The 12,199-nt window shown below is 38.7% G+C and overlaps 1 protein-coding gene across 2 annotated transcripts in view; it reads left to right on the top strand.

Moving 5' to 3' along the window:
* Window positions 1-12,199, top strand: part of MTMR12 (myotubularin related protein 12) — a 61,269-nt gene that overhangs the window by 44,133 nt on the left and 4,937 nt on the right. For both annotated transcript variants that reach the window (XM_026649038.2, XM_026649039.1), the window contains 4 exons: window positions 50-174; window positions 6,342-6,420; window positions 8,789-8,859; window positions 10,758-10,930. In XM_026649038.2, the coding sequence (XP_026504823.1) occupies window positions 50-174; window positions 6,342-6,420; window positions 8,789-8,859; window positions 10,758-10,930 (448 nt within the window). The remainder of the gene's footprint in view (window positions 1-49; window positions 175-6,341; window positions 6,421-8,788; window positions 8,860-10,757; window positions 10,931-12,199) is intronic.

The following is a 12,199-nucleotide window of genomic DNA, read 5'->3' as shown; positions in this document are numbered from 1 at the left end:
GGTTTCTCTAAACTGAAAGGTTTTGTCTTTTTTTTTTTTGATTATTCAGAGTTTACAAGACAATTAACAAACCTCCTTATGAAGTCTTGAAAACGGATGACCTTTCAAGCAGCCTTCCATCTCTTCAAGACATTCAAGCTGCATACACTAGATTTAAACAGCTGTTTCTGATAGGTAAGTTAAAATTAGAGTTAAATGAGGTGGGAAGAACCAAGGTGTGACAAATATTCCTTTAGAGACTTGCTAATTTTGCCTCCAGATACTCAAATTACATCTCTAACAGATCTTGAATACGGTTCTTGATTTAAGAAATTGGTAGTCCATTTCTTCTGATTGTATGGTGAAAGGAGCCCTTTCTGGATAGTTATCTGATGAATGTCTTTGCAGATCAAGTGAGATTTGTGCATGTTTGATTGGTGTATTAAACTGGAAGCCTGCTGTTGTCAAAATTGTTAGCCCACACTAACGAGTCACAGTATCCATTAGAAAATGAGTTACAAAAACTTAGAACACAAAGCAATTGGAAACCGACTTAAGTCTCTCATTAAAATCTACTGGTTAAAATAGAACACTGTTAAGCAGATGTCTCAGACCTCCCATACCTAATTAAAATGAGGTTAAATCATTGTTTTTAACCCTAAAATACTTGCAAATAAGCAGTGGTAGTATTTGGCGGGATTTCAGAATATTGGCGGGATTTCAGAATATTGGAGAACATCAGTATAATTGGGGTGATAAGAGACTACATTCTCTACAAATGCAATTTAGTTTGACTTCATCCTGATTAACAATGTATATTCCAAACATGACGACTAAATTAACTTTCACCATTTTTGGTGCACCTTTTTAAATTCTGAAGTGCTGTTTGAGGCTGTCTTCACTGCAGGGTTAACTGGAGTTATCTACACTCCAGTCAACTACTCTTTTGCTAACCTAGCTCAGGTGAGAGAGGTGACACTGCAAAATAACAAGAGTGATTTTATGAGCAGCTGACAAGTTGTGCTGTAGCTATACCTCCTGACACTCAAATTCAGGGGTTTTGTGTGTGGACAGGACTAAAGATAGAGACAACATTTGTGTTAACTGCAGAGAAAATAGTTTTTAAAACAGGCTAGAGAAGAGCTGTTAAATCGTGTAGTCACTCTGCTGCAATTAGGGGGAAGGATTAAATAATTAATTTAAATCACTTGTTTTTGAACAGAACCCATTGATTTAGATCAGATTGTGAATTTGTAGAACTAATTTGAATTTTTTTTGCTATTGCAATTTTAGGTTAACGTTTATGAGCTAAATTTTTCAAATGCCACTGATAGGGTCTCATTTGAATTTTATAAGACAGCCATAGGCAGAAACAAAATATTGAAACTTTAGCCCTGATCCTGTGAGCATTTCAGAAGATATGTAACTTTACTTGTGAGGTAGTGTCATTGAAACCAGTGGGACAACTTGGGCTTTCGTTAAGTGTGCACGTAAATGTTTTCAGCATCAGGGTCTAAAACTGTATTTTTATTAAAAATGATGTAAAATCTTTATCACTTCAAAACAAAATTACTTTAACAATTTAAAAAAAAATTTAGGCTTTCAATCCATTGACTAAGCTACTGTGAACTCTTTTATGCATACAGGCCAAAATTTGACTCCTAAGGGTGGGATTTTCAAAAGCACTTGGTGTGTCTTTACTGCGGGGTTATCCTTGGACTCTTACTCAGGTGTTGCCCCTAACAGCTCTCCTGTCCACACACAGAAACCTCTCACCAGGGTTAAATTTTTAACTCAGATTAGCCAGCCTGACTGGGGATGTGGATTAGAGACCAGGTTCTGCTTTCGCTTCAGACTGGTAACCAGCCCATTTCATTGTGAGGACAGGACACAAGCTAAATTACTTCAATGCTGATAGTCCTCCAGTGCCTTCCCACAGTTCTCCACATGTGCCGAGGACAGATAAATTGCCCTGTAATTTACTGGGAAAGAATTGTACAGCAACACACAGAACCAAGGGATATGCCCCAGAAGCCCATGGGGCTTACAGCACCAGTGTGGACACAGGAATGCGGGTAGGGCTTTGCAGTGTGGCTGCCTATATATAGGCTAGGTTAACCTGGGTGCAGATCATGTGGGCTAACGCTGCAGTGAATACATAACCCTAAGTGATAGGAGCACAAGTCCTACTGACATAAAGCTGCAAACCCTGATGGCATATAACCATTTGTTTTCTTGACTTAGGGAAGTTCAGTATATCAGAAGGTGGTGGTGGTTGCAAATATAGCATGCGCTATTTATTTATCAGCTGTTGGTGATGTAATCAGAATAAAGATGTTAGTGAGACCCTAGACTTTTTTCAATTTAGATGAGCATTTTAAATGTGAAAACTTCTTGGTAGGAAAAATATCTGTATAAAAGTCTGAAATCCTATAACCCTTTATGCACTGAAAGCATGTCCTTGTGAGTTGGTTCTGCAGCTCTTCCACTAGTCCCACTGCCCCTTCTTTCCAGTAGGCCCTCTAGTTTACCCACTAACTTCAACTAGCTAGTGTGTAGCTACTAAACATGTGACAGTCAGCTACCACACAGGATCAGTCTGCCTCCTGGCAGGTTTTCCCCTTTGCAGCTGCTATTAGGCACCTAATCCAACTGCCTTCTGTTGCTTAGAAACCTCCTCTCCTCCACAGTTGCCATTAATTTCCCCCCTGTATAGGCAGGAGAAAAGGCAAAAGTTAAGGTAGCTTCCAAGCATGAGTGAAGCCCTTGTAATTTGAAAAAAGATCTTTCAGCGGCTGAGCTACCCTTACTTAAACATATACTGTAACTTGTTACTATTACAGTTCTATTTAAAAAGAAAGATTTAATGTGTTTTAAAATATGGGGTATATGTTTTTTAAAAAAAAAAAAAACTTTACAGCTTTTTAATGAACTTCTTATTTAGTCAGCTGTAGTTTACTGAATACATGATCACACTGAACAAACATTTTGTGGTTTCTGCTTGTTAAATGATTTCTTGCAGAGGTGTTAAAATGGTCCTAAACAGTGAACCTGTTTGACTCCCTAACTCAGTGATACTCAAGCTCGGAAACTGCAGGTGGCTCTTTAACGTGTCTCTCGCAGGCTCTTTGCAGCACATAATATGAAAACACTGTGATTTAATTATTAACCAATCAGGATGTTTTTGCTGTGTTATTAACCAATTGTAGAATACTTGGTCAGTCACTTTGCTGTGAGAATTGTGTGTGTGAGTAATACGTATTCATATTAAATGAAATAATTAATTCACACTAGCGTGGTTCTTTTGGGTAATGTTGATTGCTAATTTGGCTCCTGAACCACTGATGTAAGGAGTCAGAGCAGTGATACTCGGACAAAATTCTTACTTTATCTTTTAACTACTTATTGTGGTTTTTGTACATGGCTATTACAGTGTATTAAAGTTCATCTAGATTATTTTAAATGACCAGTTGAATCAGTTAAGACTCTTATAATTCAGCTCCAAACTAAAACATCTAGATCTCAAAATGCTCTGCCACTTAATGAATTGTTTTAAGATAATGACAGTCATACAAGCAAAGTATTTCTTTTAATGGAGTCTTAGAAAATTCAGAAAAATGTGATGTCTGCCTTTTCCCCCTCTGAGCGAGGGAGCCAGGCTTGTGATAGCAGAGCTGCAGAGGGGTCCCTGCACATCTGCAGGGCCAGCGACACCCGATTCCTGCAGACTCACTGACTGTTCCGATAAGTATTTTTTGTCAATTTCAGGGTCAGCTGAAATTAATATTTACCAACAGTTATTGATTTTAAAATCAAATCCTACAAATCCTAAATATATCAAAGTATTTGATTTGTTTTACTTTTTTGAAGTATCAAATCTGTTGTGAGCTTCCATACATTTTAAATGAAGAGGCAAGCCTGCTGACTCAAGACATCTTTCTTCTAAGCATGCTAGGAGTTGTATGTAGTCTGTATGAAGCACTCACAAGATGGTGAGGAGGACCATAAAAGTATCTAGACAGGTTAAAGTGTTAAGTTCTTTAAATAGTCTGACTGAAAATCTCTTTTCCCCATAATTGCTGCACTTGGGGATGTCAAAATTCCACTACCTCCCCAGTTGTTCAGAGTTTAAGGCTAGACAAGACCTGAATATATATGATGTAAAACTATATTTTGTGGGGGAGGGGACTTAATTCTTTATATTGGAGGCAAGCAGGGCACATACGTAATTTTTCTGTGCGTGTCAACTGTAAAATTCTTCCAGGGCTACTTGTTACACCTTCCAGAACTTGTTGCCTGGGTTTGGAGCAGTTCAAGGCACTGTCAGATCATTAGACTTAAAATTGCTTTCTTTAGTAACTTGGCCTTGTCTGATCTGCACCTATGGGAGGATCGTATCCCCTTAAAGTCTGTCTCTGAAAAGGAGGGATTTCTGTTCATCTCCTAAAGCAAACAACATTTCATAGGTTTTACTGTTTTTTGGATGGATCCTATATGCAATCCACTATTGCAGGGGAAGGAGAAGTTTGCATATATTGGGTTTTCTTTATCCTGTGACCCACAAGATGAAAACTGATCTGCAATTAAAGGGACACTTAGGTTAAAACTGACCCTTCTTTAAAAACTCTTAACTCTCTCAAAACCTGTTTTAGTTCATTGAATCTTTATATTCAAACAGTGTATTCTTGCACTTCATTCAGCTTAACTGAAAATAGGCCAGTTCTTGTCTTTCTGCTTCTAGTGCATTTTTAGCTCACCGATAATGTTTAAATTGTAAACACTTCAAGCGAACCAATAGAGAGTGTCTCCTCCTCTGCAGCCCCCAGAGCACTCAAGCTGCCTCCTGTGAATCCAGAAAGGAGGTGGGGAAGAAATAGCTGCTCTTCCGAATATTTTGGAAGGGCAGAGAGTGGATTGGGAATTGATATGTGAAGGCAGATAACTTATTCAGGGGGTTGAGGCAGGGAATTCAGGGATGGTTCATTGAGTAAGGGGGAGAGGGTGGCTTGTGTGGGCAGACCTGATCAGTCAGGTTTGAGGGTGAACTAGGAATGGCTTGGAGTGCAGAGGATGAACTGATGGATTCTGCATGGTGTAGGAAAGAAAGGAAGAGAATTAGTGGGAGGGATGGGAGTAGGAAAATAACCAGAGAAAATTTTTTAAAAAGCATGGAGTGAACTGAAAAGAGAACAGGGAACAGATATCAGAACACAGAAGGAAAGAACTGGGTCTAAGGATCATACGTGAGAGCTATGGGAGAGAGGTAAGGGCAAGAATGAGTAAGATGTCATGGGGACAGAAAACTAGAAAGTGAATGAAGGGAAAGACTTGAAAGGGCAGGGAAGGTGTCAAGGAAGCAAAGTTTCCAATAAAAAAACTGTCAGGAAAGTAAAGAAGATTGAAGAGTTCTTGAGGAAGAACAAAACAAGGGATATGCAGCAAATCTCAAACTCAGAGTGAGTGGCAGCAGAAACACTTTTTTGTGTGGGAGAAGCTTTTTTTGTTTGTGGGATGAGGTAGACTTGAGTCCTGGAGCAAGGCCTGGCGTCTAGTGCTCTTACAGTGCGTATAGAGAAGATGATCAGGTGTTTTGTTTCACTTTTTTAATTGAAATTTACAAAAATCTTAAACCCTTCTGCAAACTAGTGTCAGCTTTGGTTATATGTCTGTTGGGTCCCTGGGATTTTAGTACCTATTTGATTTAAAAGGAAGCAGTCAACTTGATACTTAATCAGTTTCAGAAAAGTTTAAACAAAAAAAGTTTAAAGTAGCTTAATGTACTGCACTTGCCTGAATCCCACTGCCAATTCTGTGGTTTTACTATTCCATTTTCTTATTTCCAATGTTTCTCTCCCCATTGCTGGGACAACTTTATTTAGAATTCTAAATAAGCAGGTAGGTCTCAGAATGTTGCTCAGCATAAAATGTGCTCTAAAAATACAAAAATTAGTATATAGAAGATTACTGAGAACTCACATCTCCAGTGTAATCTCCTCTTGTCTCCACATAACATTCCCCAAACTTCCTTATTTGGTTTCCCTAGGTATGGACCTACAGTAGGGAATACTGGAATCCAAACTTTCTTCAGATGGTTTTAGAAATATTTTCATGAAGCTTTATAAAGGGTTGTAAAACTACTTTTTACATAACTTTATATTTTGGGCCCAAACTCATTGTTCACTTTTAAACAATGAACAGGTTTGATTAAATCTAACTAAGATTCCTTTACAATCTTAAAGGAAAACTTAGTCTGCTGGATGCCTGATGTCCACTCTGGTTGAAGGGGGGGTTGTTTTTATTTGACAGACCACTGTTAACTAGCATGATGCTTGCACTCACATTGCAATTTTCTATTTTTACAGATAACAGTACAGACTTCTGGGATACTGATGTAAAATGGTTTTCATTACTGGAGAGCACAAACTGGCTGGAAATTATTAGGTTTGTTAATATATGTTCTTTGGGTTCAGTCTTTATTAAATGAATCTCTGGTGATTTTTCTAGCTATGGTTATTGGAAAACTAGTTTTAAATCAGTAACACTTTTTATATTAAATGAATTTTTGGGGATCTTTATCAAAACACTGGTTCAGGAGTCTGAGATGCATAGAATACATAGATTAATCAATTTCTTTTCTTTATGATCCAATATCAATAGAAAATGTACATGCGACAGCCAGAGCAGATGCACTGTAAAACAGCTGTTTGGAGGACAGAAACCTCCCAAACTCTGGTCACTAAACTTTTCTCATTGGCGGAAAGGGACTTCACATCACCTGTTTCATAAACTTCATCAAGAATGGAAGAATAAACGAAAACCTAACAGGAAAGACTTCTTGAAGCCTCCGACTTCTGGACTTCAATAGAGTGCATGCCATCACACCCCGTAGACAGGGTATCTGGAGAAGAGATTTGTGGTACTGTGGACTACATGTGTACTGGGGACACTTAAATTCTCACTTGTGCTCATGCTAATTCAGGTGAACTGGTGGGAACCATAGTGCAGATGAGTCTGGTGACTAAATTAATTTTTTTTCAGTGGTGTAGCAATACTTGTTGCAAAGCAAACCCAACTGAAATAGTGGTCATCTGCACTACTAGTAGCTATAGCATAAAGTCCAGATCACCTGAACCAGTGATTACAACTGTGAGTAATTTTTTGTAAGCTTTATATGTAGACAAGGCCTTAAACAAAAAAAATTCTACTGCCTGTGAAGCTAGGCGTCCTGCAAAAGTCTGTCTTCTGTAGAATATGCAAATGGAATCTGTCTCAGAAAATTTAAGTTTTTGACATGAGTTACCGCTGCTGAGCAGGAGTGGAATTGTGGAAACTGAGGTTAAGACTGCAAAGGCAACAACTGGCCAAATATGCAAATTGGCAACATTTCTAACTTAAAAGCAATTTTCTATTGAAAGGAAGGTCTGAAACAGTGGGAAAACCATGTGAGAACTTGAAATATCCAACTTCTTGGGTTTCCAAACATCTCTGATCCTGAACTCCAGAATATGGAAAACCTGTCCTGATCTCCTGAAATCTCCTCTGTAGTATCCGCCTGTGTTTATAGAATTCCTATGTGTAAAATTGAGAAGTAAGTACGATCAGATATATAACACATTTTTCTTTATTGGAGATCGACCAAAAACTTTGAAAACAGCGACAGTGGTTGGAGACATTACCTCTAAGGATACTAAAACCCTGTTCCTCCCTCCCCACCCCCTGACCTCACCCCACGACCAGAGGAGTAGTATGATACATTGTTTGCACTCTCTTCTCCTCTTTGCTGGATTGCATTTCCCTTTTCTGGGTTGCCTGTGAGTTTATACAAGAATTTTTCAACCTTCATGCATTAAAGTGTGAGCATAACTTCTAGAGATAAACACAATCAAACCAAATGTTAACTTCTAGCCAAATTCACATCCTCACTCTTGAAAAGAAGCAATTTCCCTTACTTGGCACAGTTTGCTCTGCAGATTCTTGGCACTTCAGCAAGCAGTCTCTTCGTTCTGGGATCCAGACTTCTGAATGAAGCAATATGACAAAATAGACACTGAAGGTGAAAGTACTGATTTATGTTGGCTCATTTGCAAGAATCTCACCTCTGTGTGCCAATGTAACAAGTCGCTAGGTTTGAACTTACCCAAAACGTCTCCAAATTGTTTTTGTATTTCCTTTTTAAAAAAATCTCACTTGTTCTTCCTTGGGAGAAAATGCTGTCTCTAATGTGAAAAAGTTTGGTTTTTATTTGCGTTTTCAGAGGCTTTGGTTAATCACCATCCCCAAACTCTTACAGAAAATATTTTCCTACCTTTCAAGCTTGTTGAGGATTCCTATATTGCTCTCAATGTAAAGCACAATAATAATTCTTTATAACGCGCAGTTAGAAAAAGGCCAGAATGAAGTAAACTCTACTTGAAGAAGGCTAGATATATTGATGTGCTCTGAATGCCTACGACAGAAAGATAATTATAAAGTGGAAATATAAAACTACTCTTCAAAAATGTGCACATTGGAAATCTAAACTTTTGTAAAATCAGAAAACAAGAAAACTTCTGATCCCAAAGATTAAATTTAAAATATGAATTGTAATTGGATAAAATTTGAGAGAAACAATCTAAAACACAAACTTGATTAAGGAATCTGCTCTACCCAAACTTGTTTCTGATTGGCATGGTAGTTTTTTTTTCAGGGGAAACTAATGTAACAGATCACTGAAACTATATATGAACTGTCATAATGCTGCTTAAACTTAACTAGTTGAAAACCACATTTGAGAATATTAGTTTTGTCTTATTTCTCCATACCACATTAGGCGATGTCTGAAGAAAGCAATAGAGGTGGTTGAATATCTGGAAGGACAGAATACAAACGTTCTCCTTGTAGGTAAGAATCTTTCATCAAGAGATGATCGTATCAGATAAATCTTCTCTCTATTCCTCCCACCCGCCTACCACCTTGAGAAATGTACTGAATTTAAGATACACCCTTAAATATATATAAGGAAGGGGAAATAATAGTAAACAGTTTAAAATTCATACACATCTGCTCTATTTAATTCACATACAAAACTTCCATCTGTACTGCAACTGGTGTTTCCTTTATTTGAGATTTGGCATGCGTAGTCTCAGCCCATGAGGGAATCACTTGAAGGGGGTGAAGATGAATTATTAAAGGACTGTTCTATTTGAGTCAAAAGAATTTTTTTTTTTTATTAATGCTTTTTGGTCTAACAACTTTAAGTTTAACTTTAACCCCCTAATATAGTTATACAAACTGCTAAATAAAAAGCGAAGGGAAAGTTGAATCTATTCAGTGTGTGTGTGTGTACCAGAGTTTGCTCAAATAACGTGTTTTTTATTATTGTCATTGTGAACGTTGTACAAGGGATAATGGCTTAATTCGGCCTATGCAGAAAGGACCGAGTACGTTTATCTGATACATGGCCATTCTGAGAATAGTTGTTGCATTTACATGCACATGTAGTCACCAGTGAATAGTATATGATGTACAGGATCAAGCCCTAACTACTGGTCTATAATCTAAAGCTTAGTCTACATATCTGTGTATTTAATGGCAAAGTAGATTTTCCCAGACATGTTAGTTTCCTCGAATTGTGGGTCAACTCTTAAAATACCATAAACTGAGACTGGGAGCTCTGTCTTGTATTGAAAATATTTAATGAGGGAGTTATTTTTATGTTAAATAATTGGGAGAGGGTATTAGAGAGAATACAATAGTTCGAAATATACAAATATATTGAGTGCTGGCAAACATGCTGCATGTCTCAAAGGCATAGACAGGTATTTGCCACAAAAAGCCTGCAATCTAGTAGACAAGACAGTATGGGAAGCAAGGGAATATTACAAAGCAAAATGAATGAGGCACAATTTGGTATACACCTTGTTCCATGACTTTCCCCTTCCTCCCATGTCTCTTCCCTTTAGTTGTTCCCTTTTGCCATCTGTCACCTCATCCAGTCCTCCATCATTACCACCTCTGTCTTCTTTTCACATCATGAACATTTGGATTGAGTGTAGGGGTTAAAGCACGTGGGGGCAAAGCAGAGTAACTACTTGGGAGATGGCTTCAAGCGTCTAGTGTGTAGTGTCTCTCTCCCTGCTGGAGAGCAGCAGAAGCCAGAATTGATACATACAAACTTTGAATACTCTTTTGAAGATCAAGTTTGATATTAAGGCTTCAGTAGGTGAGCTAGAGATGTGAACCAGAGTGGATCATCAGTGTGTCTAGTTCTATGTAAAATGCCAAATGTATGAATTGGGTTTTTTTCATAAGCTGACTAGTAAATGTATTTTTCTAGGGCAATTGTAGCTTGACCTGGCAGGAGCTTTTTAGATGTCAAACTAAATGTCCTTGAGTTAACAAATTGTTAAATACAATAGAGCCATTTTTGAGGGAGAATGCTAATTTTTCACAGAAAATGCAAGAACAAGTTTTAGATGCTTAGATACAGGATGATTTTCAGTGTGGAAGAGAAGACCATGGAATAAGACCATAAAACAGAATAGTACTTACTGCAATGTTACCTATTAACATCTTTTTCTGTAAAGACACTACCAGTGCAGTGGGTCTTAAGCACCTCTTAAAAAGTCTCTTCCTTAGGCATCCAAGTCTAAACAAATATTAGCAAATTTTTTGGTCAAAATTATATTTCCATAAGCATTAGTCACACCAAACTAATGTGAACAAGCATTTGAATGGTGAGGGGAGCAATATGCATTACCAGTGTGACCACTTTTTGTCTTTTCAATACTATTTTCTAGAGGAGAATGCCTCTGATCTGTGCTGTGTGATCTCCAGTCTAGTTCAAGTGATGATGGATTCACACTACAGAACAAAGTTTGGCTTTCAGAGCCTTATTCAGAAAGAGTGGGTAATGGGAGGACATTGTTTTTTGGATCGCTGCAACCATTTACGGCAAAACGACAAAGAGGAGGTATGTTTCTTGACTCTTGGTTATGTACAGCTTCACAAAGCTTGTTCACTGTGAGGGATGGTGTTGGGTGTTTGGGCTAACGGGGTCTGCTTTGAAGATATCTTAATTGTAAATCTTGCCTTATGGATTGCAGATACTTCATTGTCTATTCTTTATTCCATTGGGAAATAACTTTTTAAAACTTGATGACGTGTTATCTTGGAATATTGCTATTCACTAGGTTACAATACATATCTTAAACAGATTAGTGTGATTTTTATTTTTTTTAGATAAGTATTTCATCATTCATAAACTTGCAGTACAGCATGCTCCAGAGGTGACGATTCCACCATAAATATGCCTGTCTGATTGCACTCTTTGGAATGGAGTTCCTGTTTTTGAAGGAGGTGTAGCGAAACACTCCAAAATTGCCTTTTTAAAATAGTAGAGAGCATAGAGCTGGAGCATAGAGTTAACTAATCAAGCAGGGAGTGATTTGAAACATCCACAGTTTGGGATTCCATGCAATATTGGTTTTTAACATGGATTTAATTAGATCTCTGAATTGACTACCATTTAGTTTCCCCATGTAGTCTGAGTTCTAGGAATAAGCTAATTGTGTTATTTTTTTTATCGAGAGAAGGGAATCTATAGCTTTTGAAACTTTTTAGCATGGCTTCCAGTGACTCTTGATCCAAACTAATCTCTAGCTTTCACTGCTAATCCAGTGGTGCTGGCAGACCTACAGTTCTCATCACAAGCTAATGCATTTCATGTCTAGTGCAAAAAGGCAAATTGTTAATCTATAGATTAGCAATTGGCATAACAAAATTTTAAACTGTATGTGTCAGCAAAGAGCAAACTATGCTTTGTCTTAGACCAGTGGTCACTAACCAGTCGATCGCACTCTCTGGCCGCTAAAAGTCGGGCGGTGTGACAGGGCTGCCACTAAGGCAGGCTCCCTGGCAGCCCTGGCCCCACGCCGCTCCCAGAAGCGGCCAGCACGCCCCTGGGGGAGGGCAGGGGTCTTCCTCTGTGCGCTGCTCCTGCCTGCAAGCACCACCCTCTCAGCTCCCATTGGCTGGGGACAGGGCACTGGGGCCAATGGGAGCTGCAGGAGCGGTGCCTGCAGAGAGGGGAGCCATGTGCCCCTCCCCAGGGGGCGCATTGGGGCCCCTTCCGGGAGCAGGGTGGGCCGATTGGGAGCCGCCCAAGGTAAGTGCCGCCCGGAGGGAGCCCACACCCCGGCCCTGAGCCCCCTCCTGGAGCCAGCACACCATACCCACTCCT

The sequence above is a fragment of the Terrapene carolina genome, unplaced genomic scaffold (assembly GCF_002925995.2).
Source record: "Terrapene carolina triunguis isolate 2854851 unplaced genomic scaffold, T_m_triunguis-2.0 Scaffold69, whole genome shotgun sequence".
Taxonomy (NCBI): domain Eukaryota; kingdom Metazoa; phylum Chordata; order Testudines; family Emydidae; genus Terrapene; species Terrapene triunguis.
The sequence above is the reverse complement of the archived record's forward strand: the minus strand, read 5'-3'. Positions and strand labels throughout refer to the sequence as shown.